At 42.0% G+C, this 23,585-nt stretch overlaps 2 protein-coding genes across 2 annotated transcripts; both read right to left on the reverse strand.

The window, feature by feature from the left end:
- Positions 1–327: 327 nt before the first annotated feature.
- LOC124014247 (ubl carboxyl-terminal hydrolase 18-like) lies at positions 328–3,802 on the reverse strand. The gene is made up of 11 exons (XM_046329059.1): positions 3,694–3,802; positions 3,386–3,525; positions 2,817–2,913; positions 2,555–2,685; positions 2,360–2,439; positions 2,101–2,235; positions 1,844–1,939; positions 1,585–1,749; positions 1,281–1,409; positions 1,137–1,180; positions 328–1,013 (listed from the first exon to the last, which is right to left on the reverse strand). The coding sequence occupies exons 2-11, from the start codon at positions 3,453–3,455 to the stop codon at positions 941–943; spliced, it is 1,020 nt and encodes a 339-aa protein (XP_046185015.1). The 5' UTR covers positions 3,456–3,525; positions 3,694–3,802; the 3' UTR covers positions 328–940.
- Positions 3,803–10,415: 6,613 nt separating this feature from the next.
- On the reverse strand, positions 10,416–23,585 carry si:ch73-252i11.1 (uncharacterized protein LOC553517 homolog). Its single transcript, XM_046328779.1, has 12 exons — positions 23,036–23,585; positions 17,084–17,219; positions 16,553–16,823; positions 15,071–15,121; positions 14,848–14,974; positions 14,488–14,653; positions 14,248–14,368; positions 13,935–14,031; positions 12,543–12,627; positions 12,248–12,378; positions 11,717–11,868; positions 10,416–11,569 (listed from the first exon to the last, which is right to left on the reverse strand). The coding sequence occupies exons 1-12, from the start codon at positions 23,308–23,310 to the stop codon at positions 11,172–11,174; spliced, it is 2,010 nt and encodes a 669-aa protein (XP_046184735.1). The 5' UTR covers positions 23,311–23,585; the 3' UTR covers positions 10,416–11,171.

Consider the following 23,585-nt stretch of genomic DNA (forward strand, 5'->3'; position numbering starts at 1 on the left):
CAGACGGCCTTTACCAAGTTTTACATGTACTCTAAAGTATGTACTGTGAAGTATGTTGAGAAGGAATAGGTGGATTGGAGATATTCTATCTGCCCCTCATTCTCCTTCTCTGAGAGAAAGATGGTCGGCAAAGGGCCAATAGAAGAAAAATAATATAGAAGAACAGAAAATAACAGAATAGAGAAGACGACAGAAGAACATAACATTTCAATGCATGTCATTCCAAACCACATTTAAGTAGGAGTATTGAGAGAGCCTGTGGCACATACGGTGAGTGTTTTAGGTCTTGCAGAGCTCACTTCAGTAACTGTAAAAAGACGCAAAACATTTTCAGGTGTTGCCTGGGAAAATTACAGTTTATTTCTCTGTTGACAGCATTATATTGGTAGTGAAATTGAAACAGAACAGAGTACTGGTAACTACTGTCTAAACCAATTGTTCTGAAACAAGGTGAGTCACATATTTCCATGTCAGGCAAATATTATCACCAATGAGTCAATGGCCTTTTTCAGGTTTTTCCCCCAGAATACCTCAACTCAGCACACTCTTCAAACCACCCGTCTTATCGTGGTTTCAGAATGTGTGGTCTCTGAAGCTTACAAGATGACTGTACTAATGACAGGGTGAAGGGTCTTTGCCGCCACCTATTGGCTAAACTCAGTAATGCCCTATGAATGTCCAACGTATCCAGCATAAACAAGACCTATAAACATATACACACCACACCAAATATACTTAAACCAATCCATATAATTGCACATAAACAATGACCCATTACCCATCATTTTAAAGTGAAAATCATCAAGATAAACGACATCCCCAATGCTACATGAAGACAACAACCCCTCCACTAGGTAGTTCACCCTGCAGTGAGTGCACCTTGTGTTTGGTCCTTGATTCCTAAGGTCTCCAGTCTCCACTCTTTATCCATTTAGCTCCGTCAGCCTGAGGACCACTCCTGTTGCTTTCCCTCTGGGGTTTGTCTGTAGAGCAGCATATATGCTGTGTCTTCTCTGTTAACAAAGGATAAGACACCTGTCAACTGATGCCACCCCCCCCCCCCACAGAATTGATCATGTATATTACTGAGAGATGTCGCCATTCTAAAGAGAAGCAATTGTGTGTTAAAACCTTACCTTTGACTTCCTCCATAGGTGTTCTGTACTTCCTTCCAGCTAACCTGTGTTTGTGCAAATGTTGTTACCTTTTAATGATACCAAAGAAAGGTATATGCACAATACAAAATTGCTGTAAACATTCTTCCACTCATTTTCTCTTACCTGCCGTACAGAACTATCATTAGCGTAGTACCAGCTTTGGTTCTTGTGACGAACGTATGCTGTGTAGTGTCCAAACATGGCAACGCCGGAGTGCACTATGACTGCACACAAACTGTACTGGCTGTCACTCTGAAAGAACGAACAAATACAATTCGATGTCTGTCAGTAAAGCTGTACTATTTCCCTCCAATTATGTTCTGAAAAAATGTAATTGTGTTTGTAGGTCCATGTGTAATTTGTTTGTGAGCATAATGTAGTATATTAGCATACCTCAAACAAAAATGGTAAACATATGCCTATCTACCTGTACATAACGTTCTGACAGTGCCTCTGCTGTCAAGATCTCAGAAATGTTCAGGGTTTCTGGGAAGGTGACTTTGTAGTGTAGTTTCCTGGTGTAACCATGGGAATTACGGAATCTCTTCAGGTGAAGACACAAGACAAGGGGCAGGGAGATGAGTTTGAAGCCCTACATAAGAAAGAACAAAATGGAGTAATTCAGTGAACAGGCAAATCACAACAGTCTCTACAATGGAACATCCTTTCAGTTATAAAGAGCTGACCTGTTGGGATGGCTTCTTTTCTCCACACCTTTCACAGTAGCACTTATCTCCATCCCTTAGCTCCTGACGCTCGAAGAATAACCGTATGCAGTCCTCCTGGAAGACCACAGAATAGGAAAGACACAGAGACTTTTAAACAAACCACATCCTCCCTTTGACAGCTATCAAGAAAGGGCAATGTAACATTCAGGGCTAAGTACATTGAATAGAATCCCAATATAAGAGAAAACTCAAGCCAAGTTTAAGGGAACCCTCACCAGGGAGTCATGGCTCTCCCTTATGTGCATGGGGAGGCTGAGTAGAAAGCTGGTCCCAGTTTCGATGTGTTTACATTCTAGACACTGAAGGTATGTCTCCATGGTAACCTTGTACAGAGACTGAATCTCCTGAGCCTGGGGATGGAGAACACAGACAGAGAAACGTCCTATCGTATCATCTCCAACATGCTTTTTGTTGGGTGTCCCTGTTGTTATTTTTTAGTTGATCTAATATTATGTCAATTTAAGTAGTACATACCAAGGCCTTGTCACTCATCTGTTGTTGGATAAGGTTTAGAATGGAGAGGAATACCTCATCTGCATCCTGCTGAACATAGACTGAGAAACACATTCTTGTCAATGTTAAAGTTGCAGACAGAAAAATGATATTCTTTATAATCCATAAATGTTGTTGCTTTTTCTCTCCATGTAATGTCACGTAGACTATTCATACAGCAGATGTCATTTCTGTCCAGGGAGTGCAGGAAGTCTCGATGAGGAGCAGGCTGAGATTGGTCACTCTGCATGGCTAGTAGCGCCTTCCTCAGGTACAGAGGGACACTCTCCTTGTCAACTGGGTTCCACCTAAGAACATAGCATTCCCAGCACTCAATGCTTTCCCACAAGCAGCCTGATAACTACCAGTAAGCTAACTAATCTCTTTGTTACATGTTGATTCTTAATAGCAAAGTATTGTAACCTGCCACCTGGCTTACCCTTCTAGCAGATCTACCAGTTCCCGGGTGGCAGAGAAGGACTGCAGCAGAGCGTTCACACAGCATGACAGGCCATAGTTCCTCAGACCTCTTAGGCCTATGGGCATCAATATGATCAGAACATATAGCTGAATGCCTCAATTCTATCCAGACAGTTAAGTAATAATAATAATGTCTCACAGGAGGTTGGTGGCACCTTAATTTGGGGTGGACCGGTTTATGGTAATGGCTGGAGCAGAATCAGTGGAATGGTATCAAATACATCAAACCTATGGTTTCCAGGTGTTTGATGCCATTCCATTCACTCAGCAGGCTTCTGTGCTTATGTCCACATTGATCAATGCAAAGTGTGTGCTGTAAATTGCAGTGATGCTACTGCTGATTATGGTCAGAATTTCTTCCTGACCATGTGATCTGAACAGGCAAAACTCAGGACCCTATAGCGCCTCAGTAGGGTTCAGTTATAGGGAAAAGTGTAAAACAGGTCCCGTGATCAGGGAAAAATAACCAGCCCATTGGCTTGTTTCAGAATCTACTTTCCATCATATGCATTCAATCCAAGCCCGTACCTTGTGACCTACTCCCGATAGGTAGACTCCAACTACGGCCGCCCATTGAGAACATTCTTCGTGACATCATGGCTATCGTTTTAGCTGATCTATTGCTGGACTACTGTTGTTGAGTTAAGAAGTCCAAGGGGTCCTCCTCCCTGTGAGTGAAATACAAATTAATAACTGGATCGTCATCATACATTCTTACATAGCTGAGTTTACTCAACTTTGAGAAACTCGTCTAACATTAGAGGTGCATTTTTTGTGAATCCAAAACACTGCGTATAGCATAATATGTATTTATTTTCAGCAACTATTTCACTTACTTTATCGATCTCATTGACGACCCACAGCCTTGGGGGAAAAAATCATATGGAAAAGACGCGACTTGACGCGACTACCGCAGCATCACTTTCACTTTCTGGCAAACTTTAGGTAAAAACGAAACTAACGAAAATGAGTCCATGATATCGCCATCTGCCGGCCTTTGGGCTAAGTGCCATTCATTTCTACCGATTTCTATCTTATCTTATTGTTGGGCTTTGTTGAGGTCGCCACATACAGTATTTTAAAACAGCATTGGGTGTCATTTGCCTGTAAAATTCCATGTCAGAACTATAAAGTAGTTGACAGCGACAGTTTACACAAAATGACCTTCTGTTATGTAAAAGGTTGTCCACATAGTTCTAGACAGCTGTGTACGCAACAATTTTAAATCAGCATGGAGGCAACCGTGCGCAGCAAGAGAAAATATGGGACTTATTATGGGACAAGATACATGATTGATGGGGACCTGCCTCAGAGCGGTACAGTATGAAACCCACATAGTTGGTTGGATGACATTCCCTAGTGACAAACCTGATCAAACTGTAATTTATTCCATGGAGAATGAGGATGAAGCTCCCAGGCGTTGAGGTTTTCATGTTGAGGTTTTCATTTTCAGACAAGATAGAACGGCCAAAGGGGGCGGTGTTGCAATCTACTGCAAAGATAGCCTGCAGAGTTCTGTCCTACTATCCAGGTCTGTACCCAAACAATTTGAACTTCTACTTCTAAAAATCCACCTCTCTAAAAACAAGTCTCTCACCGTTGCCGCCTGCTATAGACCACCCTCTGCCCCCAGCTGTGCTCTGGACACCATATGTGAACTGATTGCCCCCCATCTATCTTCAGAGCACGTGCTGCTAGGTGACCTAAACTGGAACATGCTTAACACCCCAGCCATCCTACAATCTAAACTTGATGCCCTCAATCTCACTCAAATTATCAATGAACCTACCAGGTACCCCCCCAAAGCCTTAAACACGGGCACCCTCATAGATATCATCCTAACCAACTTCCCCTTTAAATACACCTCTGCTGTCTTCAACCAAGATCTCAGCGATCACTGCCTCATTGCCTGCATCCGTAATGGGTCAGCGGTCAAACGACCTCCACTCATCACTGTAAAACGCTCCCTGAAACACTTCAGCGAGCAGGCCTTTCTAATCGACCTGGCCGGGGTATCCTGGAAGGATATTGATCTCATCCCGTCAGTAGAGGATGCCTGGATATTTTTTTTAAATGCCTTCCTAACCATCTTAAATAAACATGCCCCATTCAAGAAATTTAGAACCAGGAACAGATATAACCCTTGGTTCTCCCCAGACCTGACTGCCCTTAACCAACACAAAAACATCCTATGGCGTTCTGCATTAGCATCGAACAGCCCCCGTGATATGCAGCTATTCAGGGAAGCTAGAAACCGTTATACACAGGCAGTTAGAAAAGCCAAGGCTAGCTTTTTCAAGCAGAAATTTGCTTCCTGCAACACTAACTCAAAAAAGTTCTGGGACACTGTAAAGTCCATGGAGAATAAGAACACCTCCTCCCAGCTGCCCACTGCACTGAAGATAGGAAACACTGTCACCACTGATAAATCCACCATAATTGAGAATTTCAATAAGCATTTTTCTACGGCTGGCCATGCTTTCCACCTGGCTACTCCTACCCCGGTCAACAGCACTGCACCCCCAACAGCAACTCGCCCAACCCACTGGCTCCATGTCATCTACAAGACCCTGCTAGGTAAAGTCCCCCCTTATCTCAGCTCGCTGGTCACCATAGCATCTCCCACCTGTAGCACACGCTCCAGCAGGTATATCTCTCTGGTCACCCCCAAAACCAATTCTTTCTTTGGCCGCCTCTCCTTCCAGTTCTCTGCTGCCAGTGACTGGAACGAACTGCAAAAATCTCTGAAACTGGAAACACTTATCTCCCTCACTAGCTTTAAGCACCAACTGTCAGAGCATCTTACAGATTACTGCACCTGTACATAGCCCACCTATAATTTAGCCCAAACAACTACCTCTTTCCCAACTGTATTTTATTTATTTATTTATTTTGCTCCTTTGCACCCCATTATTTAATGGTAGCAAAACTACCATTCCAGTGTTTTACTTGCTATATTGTATTTACTTTGCCACCATGGCCTTTTTTGCCTTTACCTCCCTTCTCACCTCATTTGCTCACATTGTATATAGACTTGTTTATACTGTATTATTGACTGTATGTTTGTTTTACTCCATGTGTAACTCTGTGTCGCTGTATCTGTCGAACTGCTTTGCTTTATCTTGGCCAGGTCGCAATTGTAAATGAGAACTTGTTCTCAACTTACCTACCTGGTTAAATAAAGGTGAAATAAAACATAAAAAATGTCAGGGGCGTCATTTCCTAATCCTAGGGTTAGCCAGCTAACCATAGTCCTAAAGCTAGCTAACCGGGCAAACAGTCCGCATGTCCCTAAAGCCAGCCCTATAATACAGCTAAACTGGATTTACCTTTTAATTGGGATTGGAATGATTTTAGTTGCCAATTTTAAATTGTTGAGCTAGGTAGGATATGGTGACTGCCATACTCTGCCATACCCAAATGACACCCTACTTCACAGGTCCAAAACGTTGGTCCCAGACCCGAACGAGGACAATCAGACCCAGATCCAAACGGATCCGGTCATTTAAAATAAAAAAGTGACCAGACCGATTTTTGGACCAGGTCACTTGTTTTTTAAATTTTAAAATTTTTAACCAATGATGATAAACCCTAAATTGCTGATATTTGTATTGCCCAATGAGAGATTTTGAAGCCACCGTCCGCCATATTGGTACTCCTCAGCAGGAGCAGTCCTCATAGACGGTTTGGATGTTTAGCAACAAAATCGATTTATGCGCAACTATGGGGCAAAACAGATTAGGTTATTTTAGATGGTCGACAACATGTTAACTCTATTATTTCTCCAAATGTTTAATGGAAACATAAATATATTTGCATAATGAGCACTTGTTGTCTCTCAAATACATCGTTACAGTTGTTGACTGGCTTGCTAGTGAATTTTTGCCATATTAGCACTGACATAAAATCAGTCCCCCAAAAATCTAAACAAGACATGGTATCAAGCACAAGATAAAACTAGCTGAAACGAGCCATCTACAATTCCCCACACGGCAACTTCTTGTCATTGTTAACAGCTATCTCACCGTTTAGAAGCACAGCTTCCGTCCACATTAATGCTCATGCATTATTTATGTGACGTTGTCAGCCAACCCATCATTACAATTACAATCACTTGGTTTAATGTCATTCTTGGCGCATAACTTTACACTTACATTCTGGTGTGTTCATGAATAAAGTGCTACTTTAATGAGCAAAAATATACTTTTCAAAATGTTTACAAAATTGTGTTTAATGCAAAGAATACAGATGGATTATATTTTAAAAATGAAGGAAACCCCTAATTATGCAAACATTCAACTAATGCACAGCAGCAGATACTGTAAATGTACTGTACTATAAATGTATAAAGCTTATAATGTACACAACTACTTCATGTTGTGAGGTTCGCAATTTGCCATTATTTAATAAAGTGTGCAAAGCTATCATCAAGGCAAATGCTGGCTACTTTTAAGATTCTCAAATATACATTATATTTTTGTTTTTTTAACACTTTTTGGGTTACTACATGATCCCATGTGTTATTTCATAGTTTTGATGTATTCACTATTCTACAATGTAGAAAATAGTTTTTTTTTTAAATCCCTGGAATGAGTAGGTGTGTTCAAACTTTTGACTGGTACTGTATATTTTTATGTAGCTATCCCACTTTGCTGAGGGTAGTTACGGTATCGGTACCTAATAATTTGGTCACTGTGTTATGCAGGTGAATGAGGACCCAAAAGCGACTTAGCGAAAACAGAGTCTTTATTCCAGTAAATGGCAAAAGTAATAATCCTGGAAAACTCAAGAAGAAAACAAAACAGGAAAAAACTTAAATCCACTCGTAGTAACGAGGACAGACTGGAGACTCCTAATAAGACCAGCAGGGGGAAACGAACAGAAGGGAAAGCACAAGGACAAGACAATATATGACAAAACATGACACACTGGATCTGATACTTTGTATTATAAACAATACTGAAGCTTCTGACAATTGTGGGAGAAAAATTGCAAGATTATGTTATAATTCTGTAATTGCATCAACTGGCTGTTTTATGGAACAGAATAGAGGGTTCTTATAACTCTACTGTGTCTGTGTGAACTGAAAGTGGGCCTCTGGGGGATTTAACACTGACAGGAGATTTATGATGTCTTTGGATGACACCGTATTCCAGAGTTAATGTTTCTGTACTGGGGTACCAGGGGGAGATGGCTCCAGAATGGAGCTGGGGGGCCAGACCCTGGTCTCTACACAGTTTTTACAGCAGATACTGTCTGTGAATTACAAGTATCTTTCATACAAATCTTTACATTGTGGCCCATTCCATACATCTGTTGTTTACCATGTATACTGAAGGAGGATGGACTTTGCTATAAAATGCTGTAACTGAAACAAGCTTGTTCAGTTCTTAGTGATCACCTCCAGGGGTGATTACCGACCAGCTCCATTACTGCACTAATTAAATAATAAAGTTTGATTGTTTTGAAGAAATCTAAGCCTCTCCTTTTGATTACAATAATTTTACCACACAATCTACTACTGGAGAATACAGGTGACCACATGTCTTATTCAAATATCATTGTTGTTGACAATTTATGTAACCAAAATTATTCACAGTTGTCTTCTCATTTCCATATAATCTGTCACGGTCCTGCGCCCCTATAGGGCATAAGCCAACATCTCTCCTTATCGCTGTCTGCTAATACACTCAAATCATGTTCAAACAACATTTGAATATCTTTTTCCTTTTCTAACCATGGATGAGGATTTCCTCCAGAACTTATAGGCAATCTTTTACCACTATCTTCATACACTCTACTCCCTCAATGTCGCTGTGGCTGGGACTTTCGTCCCTCTTACAGATCTCAGAGGGGAATACCCCCACTAGGTACCTATCCTACATGGAACCTACCCTACACCATATAAACTCAGTAAACTCAAGTCCCCTTTTCAGGACCCTGTCTTTCAAAGATAATTCGTAAAAATCCAAATAACTTCACAGATCTTCATTGTAAAGGGTTTAAACGCTGTTTCGCATGCTTGTTCAAATAACCATAAACAATTAATGAACATGCACCTGTGGAACAGCTTACAGACGATAGGCAATTAAGGTCACAGTTATGAAAACTTAGGACACTAAAGAGGCCTTTCTACTGACTCTGAAAAACACCAAAAGAAAGATGCCCAGGTCCCTGCTCATCTGCGTGAACATGCCTTTGGCATGCTGCAAGATGTGGCCAGGGCAATAAATTGCAATGTCCGTACTGTGAGATGCCTAAGACAGCGCTACAGGGAGACAGGACGGATATCTGATCGTCATCCGAACATCACACCTGCGGGACAGGTACAGGAAGGCAACAACAACTGCCCGAGTTACACCAGGAACGCACAATACCTCCATTAGTGCTCAGACTGTCCGCAATAGGCTGAAAGAGGCTGGACTGAGGGCTTGTAGGCTTGTTGTAAGGCAGGTCCACACCAGACATCACCGGCAACTACGTAACCTATGGGCTCAAACCCACCGTTGCTGGACCAGACAGGACTGGCAAAAAGTGCTCTTCACTGACGAGTCGCGGTTTTGTCTAACCAGGGGTGATGGTCGGATTCACGTTTATCATCGAAGGAATGAGCATTACATCGTGGCCTGTACTCTAGAGCGGGATTGATTTGGAGGTGGAGGGTCCGTCATAGTCTGGGGCGGTGTGTCACAGCATCATCGGACTGAGCTTGTTGTTATTACAGGCAATCTCAATGCTGTGCGTTACAGGGTAGAAATCCTCCTCCCTCACGTGGTATCATTCCTGCAGGCTCATCCTGACATGACCCTCCAGCATGACAATGCCACCAGCCATACTGCTCGTTCTGTGCGTGATTTCCTGCTACTCAGGAATGTCAGTGTTCTGCCATGGCCAGCGAAAAGCCCGGATCTCAATCCCATTGAGCACATCTGGGACCTGTTGATTCGGAGGGTGAGGGCTAGGGCCATTCCCCCCAGAAATGCCCGGGAACTTGCAGGTGCCTTGGTGGAAGAGTGGGGTAACATCTCACAGCAAGAACTGCCAAATCTGGTGGAGTCCATGTGGAGGAGATGCACTGCAGTACTTAATGCAGCTGGTGGCCACACCAGATACTGACTGTTACTTTTGATTTTGACCCCCCCCCCTTTGTTCAGGGACACATTATTCCATGTCTGATAGTCACGTCAGTGGAACGTGTTCAGTTTATATCTCAGTCGTTGAATCTTGTAATGTTCATACAAATATTTACACATTGTTTGCTGAAAATAAACGCAGTTGACAGTGAGAGAACGTTTCTTTTCTTGCCGAGTTTACTTACAACCGTTCGTTACACAATGGGCCTACTGAATAAACTCAGGTTTTCTCGGTCCAATTCTCAACTCCCCAAGATTTCAGAATGAGTGGTAACAGGTGTAGGAACTGTGCCTACCATGTTTCTGGTACCGGCTACTGTTTCACTGATTCGGACTCTAGTTCAACTGTAAATATTGGTGAACCCTGCTCGCAGCACCAACTGTTAGCTTCTAAATAAACAGAGTAAAAACTCACGGACAAGTAGTAAAGCTCAAACCAAGTTTATTCACCCAATGGTTCAAACAGCTGAAAGACAAAGACATATTTACACTGGTATTTAAACCCTCCTCCTATGCCGAGTCTCCTCCCTACACATCTGGACAGCCAATAGATCACCGTTGCTAGACAGGACTTCAGTGATTCCTGTTCTTTCTCACTTCATCTGACTTGATTTCGTCCCAAATTCCTCACTTCTCCCCAACTCACGGGTGTCTTGTTGACTTGTACCAGACTGTGGCCCTTCTCCTTTCCATAGGATACCTGATGTTTAACCATAACATGTTCTGACAGAATGTAAATGTTCTGCATTCCCTTCCCTCCCTCAGTGACATGAATAAGGATATTTCATATTTTAAGTCAGAACCCATCAATGCAAAGAAAACAGACTGATTATATTCATAAAATGAATGAAACCCGTAACTGTTGAACTGATGCACATCAGCAGATACTGTAAAAGTACTGTACTGTAAAGGTATAAAGCTTAAAATGTACACAACTACTTCATGTTGTGAGGTTCGCAATTTGCCATTATATAAAGTCAATAGCACTACAAAAATGTGTGCATTGTCGGAAACGGATAATTGCACATCTAGTAATCATAGTAAGGTGCATCTCAAGATTAGCTGTAATTTGTCAAACACATTTAACAGAGTGCTAAATCCATTTCTCTAATTCAAGAAAGCATACGTTTTTGCCTCAGTTTAATATCAAAGGGTTCACAGTTCACACCTCACAGTCAGCCTCAACTAATGACACATGAGTTGTCAGATTTAGGTGAAGGGGTTGGTGCTGGTCTGTATTTTGGTGCTGGTCTAGGTGTTGGAGCAGGTACAGGTACAGGAGCTGGACGGTAGTATTGCTGGTAGTCTTGCGACCATGCGTCGTCATCACCATAATGGATGAGGTACTCTGGGTACACCTGGTGCTTCTCAAACACCACAAAGATGGAGGGGTTGCTGACGTCATCCACACAGCTGTCGTAGAAGATGGTGTCCCCTCCGTCCTTCGAGGGGGGCCGGAGGTAGTGGGAGTGCCCTTCGGTGTAATCTCCCACCAACACACGACAGACAAACATGGACCTCATATTTGATTGGCCAGTGTAGCTGTTGGAGTATTTGGCATCCCTGGCAAAGTAACTCCCTGAAATTGGATGTTAGGAGATGAAGGGGTAAGCAGTAATCATTAATCACAGGACAATATATTATATCAATGATATATCATCTCGCTTTATGTTAATAATGAGAAAGAAATGTAATAGCACAAGCACAAGCACATGACACAGCTCACCTTTCCCATAGGCTGTTCCGTTTAGTCCACAGATCCGCCAGTCAAAGTTGTTAAGGCAGATGGCATGGAGGTATTTGGAGTCTGTGCCATGGAAAAGCTGTTTCTCCGTCACATTCCTCCCTCTGTTGTTCTTCTTCATGAGATCCCTTTGCCTTGCAATCAGAATAATACAAAATAAATACCTTTGCCTTGCAATCAGAATTACACAAAATACATCTCTTTGCCTTGCAATCAGCGTATGTCCTCTAGAAGCACTGTAGGTAGTGTACAGAATGTATTGGAAATAAAAAATAAAAAATTATTTTGAGATGATATTTGTGACAGAAAGTTAGTCGAGAGAGAGAATGCTTGTATAATGTGCAATTATGGTTTGGCCACCATTGTAAATAAGAATTTGTTCTTAAAACTGACATACACAAATACATTTAAAAAAAATATCAGCAAAAAATATGAAAAAATAAATCTATTCTAGACCAATCAATAACTCAGGTGATTGTCAGTTGAAAGTGTATGTAGTCTTAGGGAACGTACCACTGAAAGACTTCCCAAAGGGCTTTGTTCTGAATCCTCTCGATTTGGCGGATGCTGAAGCCTCTCATGGTCTTCTGAAAAAACCCTTGAATCTCCTTAAACTCCACTGACAAGCACGGAAGGTCGACTCTCTAATAGGGACATGATGGGAGAAAGAGAAACTGTCATAATACACCATTAGCCTACCATGTAGGGACAGATTGGAGCAGTTATTTGCCCAGGAACAAAACAAACAGCCATCTCCAGCCGTCTAAATAGCAGGTTCCTTGCATCTGGTATGTACTGTATATAATACCTTGTATCCTGTTTCAGGAGTTTGTGCCTTGTCCCAGTTTCCTGGTAAAGCTCTGAAATTTGAGTGACTGATCGGAGCCCTTTTGCTGAAATGTAGAAGAACAATAAATATTTTCCTTGGTGCCCCGACTTCCTAGTTAATAACATTTACATGATTAGTTTAATCACGTAATAACAATTACAGAGAATTAACTTGATAAAATAACAGTCTTCACTTTAATGATGCCAAAGACACGACATCTGACACCATTTTAATCAGGAGTATCTCCTCTTTGTAATGATGTAAGGCTGGGCAGCGAGCTCTGCTGTCATCAAACGCTAGTCTTTAAAATGTCAGAAATCACACATTTGTTGGAATGAGGCTGCCCCATTGTTTCTCTATGGGGAAATTGTACAAGGACATGACATGTCTGTCAACTTCCCCAAATATCTCACAATGTGTATATTTAGATTTTTTTCACACGGGACATAATAATTTTATCAGGAGAATCTCCTCTTTTTAATGATGCACCAAGTCTGGGCAGCGAGCTCTGCGGTCACCGATCGCTACACCAGAAATAGTCCAAAGTTAACATTTTTCCCTACTTCCTTGTTAGATGTAAGCACACTTGACATTGAGTTGTTATTTATCAGTTTTGTCCTAAGTACAGATTGTAGTTGTAAAATAAAAAGGGATACTTTCTTTGGTGCCATTTAGGGGAAATGGAATTCTAAGTATCACTTCAGTCAGAAGAGGCTTATCGAAGGTTTGTTTCAATTCATTTGCTATTCGCGCTGGTGTTCCAGCTCAGCCAACGTTCCTTGGCCATTTTTCAGCCTTGGGTGAATTTTTACTTATTCTATTGGCCAGCCTACCAGCAGAGCTAGCTGATAAATTGAGCTCTTGCCAAATCCAGTCAGGAGGAGAGCGAAAACATATTCTCCCCCAAGAAAATCCTTCAATGCAGATATTTGCTGTTCTTTCGATTAAGATAGTCCCTCCAGTTCTTATATAACTGCTGCTATGGCAGCATCAACACCAACCTCCAGGCGCTTCTCGTTGTCATCATCAACTAAACCACCCCCACAGATTATCAGAGGACGCTGATTGGTCCAGCCATACGGTGGAGGGAGAGGGATGTGCTCAAATGGTCTTAATCTGGTTGTTGACAGACTGTATCCGTGTGGCGAAACAGAATGTAAGCTTGCGTGATCAGGATGGTTCGTACGAGGCTATAGTGCTACGGCAAAAATCAAAACGTGCACCCGGTCAGCTACTCCTCTTCTATAGACTAACTTTCAAGGCAAGAGAACACATTAGGAGCTTAGTGGTGAAGTGAGTGAACAATCCCCAGGAGAGTCATTTATAGATCAAAATTGATCCATACAAAAAACATTTACAGCTTTATCTTACCTGGTTTTGATAGTTTGTGCATCAGCTGAAGAGACAAACACAGGCCGTCTTCTCACAACTTTCTTGGTGCTGTACTGCTTGTTTGTTTGAATCATGTCTGAAAAGGAGCAGAGCTGTTGTAACAACAGACAGTTCACTTTACATTCAGATGTCATTCTCTTGCCATAGTGACCATCCAGAACTATCTCAATATGTCACATACAGTAGTAGCTGTAAGAATCACTGCATATCTGTTCGTAATACACTATGTATGGTGTATATGGTTTTAAGGATGCAGTTGGTTTATCTTGGATATCATGTCATTTGTGCTCACCTGGGAAACTGAGTTCATAGGTCTGTGACCCCGCGGTGAACTCCATCACAGCCTTGTTGTCTTCCTGGAACCTCTTCTCCAGGTCTTCACTGGTGATGGTGGCTGCCCTGTGTCCACTGATCTGTAGGGCAAGACAGAAAACATGGGGGTTATGCATTGTGGGCATAATTGTGATTCAAAGAGGGACTGAACTCTGTCCTATTCAACCATCACTATTCAACAGTGCTCGTCGTCACTCACTGCTGATGCGTACTTGATCCAGTTTCCAAACTCGTCCTCCCAGAACCAGGCCCACTCTGTGGTGAGGATGTATATAGGCTGTAGCACAGAGGAGACGGTGGAGAGACGCCGGGCTTTGTTCAGGCCACAGGTCATCGTATCGAAACACACAGGCTGGACTCCACGACTAGACAAGAGAGAACAAAACACAGCGAACAATCAGCAATCACAATAGGAGAAGCTGTATATCACACTAACTAGAAGTGTATACGGCATTAACATCTCATCGTATTAGCAACTAGCAACATTTGCCCGCCATTGACCAAGTGGCCTACGTGTTACTGTTCATTCAAGTTCATTCTTCTTAAAGGTAGAGCCCACCTGTATGTCTTTGCTGGGTCGCAATAGTCCTTCTCAATCACCTCGTTGTCTTGTAGAGCTGTCCAGTTTAGTCCCTCCCTCACCTCCCATTGGTAGGGCATGGTAGAGTGGGCTTTAAAGCACTTATCTGAAATATGAGTAAAGTTAGGTGTTGAAGTCTTATGTTTATTAAGCTGTACGCATTGATTATTCTTAAAATTATGCTTTGAAAATGCTGTCTTACCACCGTGTATGCAACTGCCCTTGATGAAGTACATACATATTTCAGATTTATCTGAAAAAGAGAACAGGATATTTAATTTCCCCTGCCAATAGAATCAACATCTATACATTTTGATAGCTTGCGACTGGGAATGTTCATCATTCATCGGCTCTTAATACCAGTTAATAACCATGTGAATACAATGTAACTGAGCGCATGACACAGTTTCTGCTAAATTCTAGGTTAATTTAAACAAGAAATCCACAATTAACCTACGTATTGATTCTTGTCATCAATTATGGGCTATGACTGCATGACCACCATGCTATGTGCAGTAGCCTAGTGGTTAGAGCGTTGGGCCGGCAGGTAGCCTAGTGGTTAGAGCGTTGGGCCAGTAACCAAAAGTTTGCCGCATCAAATCCCTGAGCTGACAAGGTACAAATCTGTCGTTCTGCACCTGAGCAAGGCAGTTAATCCCCATTTCAGTTGAATGCATTCAGTTGTACAACTGACTAGGTATCCCCCTTTCCTCTTGCCATTACCATGACGAGGTCTGTCGGACCGCTGGCTTATGTTAACGGTGGCAATAGCAGCATCATGCTCAATCTCTTGGAGTGCCCTGAATCTGGCAAGCATAGGAGTGGGGAATAGGGGTGCTGGAGTTGCTGCAGCACCCTCCAAAAATATATAATTAGCCTACTCCGGTCTAAATAATACACCAAAGAGACGCAATTTGGGCAGCAAGCGCACCAAATATTCAACTGCTTGTTGCGTTGTGGCCATAGAAATAGAATCAATGGAAGGGTCTTGGAACCTCTAACCCTGGCAATTTGTCTGGTAAACTCATGAGTACATTCAAGATGGCTGCCAGTCCTGACTTCAATGGACACAACCGTTCTATGGATTCTATTTCTATCATTGCGGTTGTCAGCGAAGAGCAGCTATAGGCCTTTTGTAAATGTCTAAATACAATCGCGGGAAAAATGTAGTTTGAAAAGAAAATGCCTCTTGCTGAAAAGAGAAGACTAATCTGTCTGCAGATGCTACCAACTGTTTTCTCAACAACTCCCAATATTAAGCGAACAGCACATTTTTATTTATTGGCACAAGCGAATCGGCAGTGAGTAGCCTACTATTCATGCCTTCTTTAACAATGGGTAAGCCAGTGCCAATGGATATTTTATTTAGCAACCTATACTCTTGCCCACGTTCTCTTAAACAATGAGTTGGGCCCCAAAGTGGGCCCTTGTCATGTGAGCGGTGGGTTGCTGTTATGAGAATGCATCTATAATCACACACTATTTCTTCTAACACCTACAATATATCAGGAAGTAGCATTAGGTTCCACTAAATGCTATGTTCTCATAAATTATAAAAACTCACTTTATTTAATGACTATTTAATGACTTATGACATGCTAATAACAGTGTAGCCCTTATCGTGACTACTCGTTGGGCCTCTGATAGACTTGTTACTTGTGTTAAGCAGTTGCATTAGCTTTACCTCTTTGATGTTGCCCCTTGCCTTGCTTGGCATGGTCTTGCTTTTGCAACCACTCCCTGTTCATGTACACAGACTTCAGGGAGGCAATGAGCTCGTTGGGCACCCCTCTGTCCTGCAGGATTTTTAATGGGTGGGGTTCGTAGAAATCATGACACCTGGGACAGTTGCAGCTACCCCTGAGATACATCTCACAGACGTGGAGCCTCTTGCATGTCTCGCCATCCTGGCATTTGCCATACTCTCCAACACCGTTGTTGTAGTTGTGGCACACCTAGCAGAAGGAAAATGTTTGTATGAGAAAAAAATACACACAAACACACATGCATGCACGCACACACACACACACACACACACACACATGCATGTAGGAGTACACACACACAATATTCTGGGATATTCCATTTATATTTCTGCACACTACAGCACAAGACTGGAGGAACATGAACTTAATTTAGATCATGATCACTAAACACAAGGCCTTAACCAGACAGAGTATACTTTAGCAAAGGGGCCTACTGCAGTGTTACGTACTGGTGGTAAGAGGAATCCATCATTCTGAAGCAGCAGGGTGCACAGCTCAGATCTGTTCAGTTTCTCCAGTCCGTGTTCTTTCAGGACTCTGCTGTTGTCCCCCGAAGTCAGGTCATGGTTGAAACGACATCCTCCTCTGTTGTCAAAAGGAAACATTTTCTTGATACACCGGTTGAATCAGCGTTATTTGTCAATGTATTGTAACGTGAAATCTACGTGGAAAATACACTAAGTGTGCAAAACATTAGGAACCACCTTCCAAATATTGAGTTGCACCCCCTTTTGCCCTCAGAACAGCCTCAATATGTCGGGACATGGACTCTCTACAAGGTGTCGACAGCGTTCCACAGGGATGCTGGCCAACATTGACTCCAATGCTTCCCACAGTTGTGTCAAGTTGGCTGGATGACCTTTGGGTGGTGGACGATTCTTTTTCTTTCTTTTTACCCCCTTTTTCTCATGATATCCAAATTACGATCCAATTCCAATCTTGTCTCATCGCTGCAACTCCCCAACGGGCTCGGGAGAGGCGAAAGTCGAGTCGTGTGTCCTCCGCAACATGACCCGCCAAACGGCGTTCCTTAACACCCGCCCGCTTAACCCGGAAGACAGCCGCACCAATGTGTAGGAGGAAACACCGTTCAACTGACGACCGAAGTCAGTCTGCAGGCAGCTGGCCCGCCTGTCACATCTGCTCCGGCAATGCCCTCTACTGCTCATCCTGTGTCTCCTTGACCTGCCGCCACTCCCCCAGTATTCTCTCCATCTCCATTGCTCTGTGTGTGTGTGTGTGTGTGTGTGGAGACAGGTGTGCTGGAGTCAGAGCATATCCCCACCAGCTGCAACCTGTTCCAGAATCAAGACCTCTATAAATACTCAGCCCTGCCACTTCCACGCTGCCAGATCGTAATCTCTGATCAGTCAGTCTACGTTTCTAGCCGTTTGTTACTATTCAGATCCTGTTATCCTGTTGTGCCTGTTTTCCTTTCCTCTACAGTCCTGCCCGCTCTGACTCTGGTCCCTGTATCCAGTCCCACGTCTTGTCATCCTTCTACTCGGTCCTGGATTCCCCACTCTACTACTCCCTTGGATTCCCCTCCGGACCTGCTTACCCTGTCTCAACCCTTCGCGCCTCAGCACCTGGTTTCCAGCAACCCGCCCGAGCGTCCCCTAACCTCCACTCCAGCTCCCCCCTGTGTTTCAATAAATACCTTGGTTACTTCTTCCCAGTCTCCTCGTCTGGGTCTGCTCTTGTGTTCCCCTGTTCCACTCCACATAACACCGCCACAGAGTCGCTAGAGCACCTGGCCAAACCCTCCCATAACCAGGACAACGCTGGGCCAATTGTGCACCGACCTATGGGACTCCCGGTCACAACCGGTTGTGACACAGCCTGGGATCGCCCCGAGTCTGTAGTGACACCTCATAGACCGCTGTGCCACTCGGGAGGCGGTGGACCATTCTTGATACACACGGGAAACTGTTGAGCATAAAAAACCCAGCAGCGTTGCAGTTCTTGACACATTCAAACCGGTGCACCTGACACCAACTACCCTGCCCCGTTCACAGGCACTTTAATCTTATGTGTCAAGCCCATTCACCCTCTGAATGTCACACATACACAATCCATGTCTCGAGGCTTAAAAATCCTTCCTTAACCTGTCTCCTCCCCTTCATCTACACTGATTGAAGTGGGTTTGACAAGTCAATAAGTGATCATAGCTTTCACCTGGATTCACCTTGTCAGTCTATGTCATGGAAAAAGCAGGTGACCCTAATGTTTTGTACACTCAGTGTACATGTTACGATATTGTGTCTACATGTAGGTGAAGGAGTCAAGCGCAGGAGAGCAGAGATGTCCGAGTAGCGTTTTTTAATAGGCAAGTCCACAAAAACAGATAGGTCAGGTATAATACCAAAATAAATGCTCTCGACAAAAAAGAAACCAGTTACTCACGGAAGGAGGAAAAAAACGCTCCCAGAACTTATACACACTCGGTATATTATGTGAAAATAAACAGGCACAAACTAAACAAGCAACATAACATGAATAATCCCGCACAAACCTAAGCAGGCAACAGGGGTAATTATACACACAGAAATTAAAGCAAATGAAACCAGGTGTGAAAGAACCAGACAAAACTAACAGAAAAAGAAAAAGGATCGTTGATGGCTAGTAGGCCGGCGACGCCGACCGCCGAGCACCGCCCGAACAGGGAGAGGAACCACCTTCGGTGGAAGTTGTGACAGTACATTTGATTTGAAAAGTTTTTGAGGGTGAAATTTCCATGTAGACAAAGCTTGTATAAAATATGTTGAATATGTACCTTTGAAATCATGTCAGATCTTCAACGTTATATCCAATATCAGATTTTAAAAAACAGACTGGACAGCATATCCTACTGGATAATTGATTTACAGCTCCCCTTTGGTCTCCCAAACAGGATTTTAACCAAGCCCAGCCCTGATATTTGTCACTGACTACAACCAATGTGCTATTGTGAAAAGTATTATTAAGAGAATTAATAACCAAATAGATTTACTGTTGCTATCGAAGTCATTCCAAAGTGCGGTTGCAGCAGCTCTTCGCAAGTACAGCGCTGTTTATGACTTCAAGCCTATCAGCCTAATGGCTGGTGTAACCAATGTAAAATGGCTAGCTAGTTAGCTGGGTGTGCGCTAATACTGTTTCAAACGTCACTCGCTTTTAGATTTGGAGTAGTTATTCCCCTTGTGCTGCAAGGGCCGCGGCTTTTGTGGAGCGATGGGTAACGATGCTTCAAGTGTGGCTGATGTCGATGTGTTCCTGGTTTGAGCCCTGGTAGGGGCGAGGGGGACGGAAGCTATACTGTTACACTGGCAATACTATAGTGCCTATAAGAACATCCAATATTCAAAGGTATATGAAATACAAATGGTATAGAGAGAAATAGTCCTATAAATACTATATTAACTACAACCTAAAACCTCTTACTTTGGAATATTGAAGTCTCATGTTAAAAGGAACCACCAACTTTCATATGTTCTCAAGTTCTGAGCAAGGAACTTAAAAGTTAGCTTTTTTACATGGCACATATTTTACATGGCACATATTTTACATGGCACATATTACTTTCTTCTCCATCACTTTGTTTTTGCATTATTTAAACCAAATTGAACATGTTTCATTGTTTATTTGAGGCTAAATTTATTTTATTGATGTTTTATATTAAGTTAAAATAAGTGTTAATTCAGTATTCTTGTAATTGCCATTATTACAAATAAAAAATCAAATAAAAATTGGCAGATTAATTGGTATTGGCTTTTTTGGTCCTCCAATAATCGGTATTGGTATCGGTATCGGCGTTGAAAAATCATAGTCGGTCGACCTCTAGCTAAAAGAGCAAGGATTTCCTTGTTACCAATGCCAATTCTAAAGTATAGTTTTAACAGTCATGTACTAATGTGGCGCGCACAGCAACAGGCAGCCAACAGGCAGCCAATTAATAACCAAAACCCCTACTTTAATCTTGAAATACAACTGTGAGTTTATTCTCGAACTATAGACACTTTGTTCTCAAAATATTTTCACTTTAATCTCGAAATATTGCCACTTTATTATTAAAATGTCATTTTGACTTTCTCAAAATATTGCCACTTTATTCATGAAATGTATATTTTCAAAGTACTATCCGTGCAAATCAAAGTGCCACCACCCATCACCATTTTTGTTTCTCTTCACTTGGCCCTAAAACTAGGCTACAGATTATATTGTTTTCCTGGGTTAGGCCCAACATGTTATCTAATTGCAAATACCTAATAGAGCCCCACAGTGGAGGTGTCATTATACCCCCCCAAAAAACTAGCGGTCAAACAGGGAAATGGTTCTTCCAACATTCATTTTTCCCATATGGAGTTTTAGAAACACTTAAAATACGGGCTGTGTTTTGTGTCGGCTCACCCTGGGGTGACGTTTTGATAACCATGTAAATCTCTCTCAGAGAAGGTGACTTTTATCAAGATATTTGGCCCTATTTACTCTCATATTCGAAAATGCTAATTGGCTTCAAAGTAGACATCATACAGGACTACAAATCCCAGCAAACTCCTGCACATCATCTCTCGCTGACACCTTTGCGAACAGGTATTTTGTCAATTTAAAACTTACACAAGACAGTTCACAGAATTGTCAATTTAAAAGAAATGTAGCCAATGTATTCATTAGTCAATTTAGATAACATTAGATAGTTAATTCAGAGATTCTTACCTTTGCCTCGATTCGGCAGTTTCATCCAGATCATCATAGCATTTGTAGTTCCTTATGATAGCCAAGTTAGCAGCTAATTAGCATTTCATTTTGGGGGGTTAAATACAGGGGAATATATTGATAAAAGTCACCTTGTCCTAGAGAGATTTACATGGTTATCAAAATGTCACACCAGGGTAAGCATACACAGAACACAGCCCTTATTTTAAATGTTTCTAAAATCCCCTATAGGAAAAATGTATGGTGGAAATTTCATTGTGACCTGCTGCTGACTATCAGTCAGTGAGCAGGTTGTTACTGAGTGAGTGGTGGGAAGAGGTGCTTGTGTGTGTTGAGAGCACTAGTTGAGAGAGCACTGCAGCAGGCAGCTGAGTCATGGTGACAGAGCAGCACACGCACATGTTGTGACAACTTTTTACCAGTTGTAGGTAGGTTATTTAGATTAGTCATTATGGAGACACCTATTTCCAAATCTTTTTCCATAAAACATATTCATGTGCAAGAAGTGAAATGACGGAGACAAAGCATTGGAAAACGACTTTAGGCACACTAGAGTGCTTTAGATTGTTGGTTTAACGTAAACTGCATTCTAATGTTTACTTTTCTTAGGGAAAACCAAATCAAGCAAAGGGTTTTATGCATGCGCAGTTCTTGGGTCTCGAGTGCTGTGCAAGTGGAAATTTGAAATGGAAGTTATGGAATTCCCCTATGTGCTTCTGTTGTAGGACAACGTGACTTTAAATATGGAGAATGATAGATAGATTTGTATATGTTGGCCATCAAGTAGGCTATTAATTTCTATGCCATTTGATACAATAAATACGTTGAAATTACGATATCACTTGAGTCATTGCAAATCAATTTGTGCCACTTGTGTTGCCTACCTGGAGCTGAAAAACATATTTAATAAATAGCCTATAACTTCAGTTTGTTGTTGTAGCCTTGTGTTATTATGCAATTATTAATGGCAATGTTAAGTTAATTAAATTGGAAGTTATCAATTGTGATCATGATCACAGCTCAATGTCAGTTTCATTGAAATTAGATGTAGGTGGCCTATCAGGGGCTATGGGCTACCTGCATCTAGTTCAGCAAACCATGGCAAAGTTGAATTGCAATTATAAACCCTAATTTTAGAAAAAAGAGTTTATTGGATAAATGTGGCAACTCCTCTCTTGCTGTAAAAAAACTACTGCGGGGCTAGATCTCAGGCCGTGTGGGTTGGTTTTGAGGGGTCCTTTGTTAAAAATATTAGCTACACCTGGCAACCCTAGTGGTTCTCTATATACACCAATAACGCCATAAAGCAGGGTTTCCAACTGGCAGCAACGGTTGTTGTTTATTGGCTCCCCAAAGTTTTCTGAGCAAAAAAAAACAAAGATATATATATATTTTTAATGATTTGTTTATTTTTTACATAAAAGACTAATAACACCAGCAGATCAGCTCCAATTTATTTTAATTTCAGAAATCTGTTCCCAAGTATTCCCACGCATAATAGGAGAGACACTTGATCGTCTACAAATGTGTGGGATACTTGCGGTCAATTTGCAGCAAAAATATTGGTAATTATGATCCCTGCCATAAAGCAAAGGGAAAGGCTATGTGCCAAAAGTTCCCCAGAGCGGGCCTTGTGGTTAAAATAACGTCACTCACAAACGATTATAACAACAGTAACACAATTGCGAAGAATTGAAGTTCCATACCTTCTCCGACTGAACGGGCAATCTCCAAGCAGGAATCGTTTACAAAAATGTAAATTTCGGCATCCCTGGCAATCGCTGGATCTGCACAGTCGAACTCCAGTCCTGGCTAACACCCTTTGCTCTTCGTCAAAAACAACAAAACAAAATTTAGCTTGATTCGTAATTACATCCCGCACCGAGACGGGCAAGTCACTGTAAAAAATCGCATCTAATTCATCGACGGTCATTGATCCATGGTTAGCACAAATACGTTTAGTAATGGTCGATTCCGTCATTTCTTCAATCGGTTAAAAAACGTTATATTCTTTCCAATTGGTTCGAAACACTAACAAGAACACTATGTGTTTAGAAGGGAGCTGGTCAGTGAATCGAAACTGAAACTTAGCATAACCTTCATGAGCTTTCCTTTTTCTGCAAATGCAATGAAGCCTTCATATTGCACAAAATAATTAGCAAGATCTTGACACTAGCCAATGTGTTATATACTATTTATATAAATAGGCCTGGAATCTTTATCATTGGAACGTCATTCTGGAGGTCTACTATCGCC

The sequence above is a fragment of the Oncorhynchus gorbuscha genome, linkage group LG25, assembly GCF_021184085.1.
Source record: "Oncorhynchus gorbuscha isolate QuinsamMale2020 ecotype Even-year linkage group LG25, OgorEven_v1.0, whole genome shotgun sequence".
Lineage (NCBI taxonomy): Eukaryota > Metazoa > Chordata > Actinopteri > Salmoniformes > Salmonidae > Oncorhynchus > Oncorhynchus gorbuscha.

Excerpts from the sequence above, each read along its gene's own strand:
- LOC124014247 (XM_046329059.1), bottom strand. The coding sequence starts at position 3,455 with ATGATGTCACGAAGAATGTTCTCAATGGGCGGCCGTAGTTGGAGTCTA. Across the intron at positions 2,686-2,816 it reads CTGGTAGATCTGCTAGAAGG|GTGGAACCCAGTTGACAAGG; the intron begins GTAAGCCAGGTG and ends CTATGTTCTTAG. Across the intron at positions 2,440-2,554 it reads GGACAGAAATGACATCTGCT|TCTATGTTCAGCAGGATGCA; the intron begins GTATGAATAGTC and ends TGTGTTTCTCAG.
- si:ch73-252i11.1 (XM_046328779.1), bottom strand. The coding sequence starts at position 23,310 with ATGACGGAATCGACCATTACTAAACGTATTTGTGCTAACCATGGATCA. Across the intron at positions 16,824-17,083 it reads ATGGATTCCTCTTACCACCA|GTGTGCCACAACTACAACAA; the intron begins GTACGTAACACT and ends TCCTTCTGCTAG. Across the intron at positions 14,975-15,070 it reads GGGCAGTTGCATACACGGTG|ATAAGTGCTTTAAAGCCCAC; the intron begins GTAAGACAGCAT and ends CTCATATTTCAG.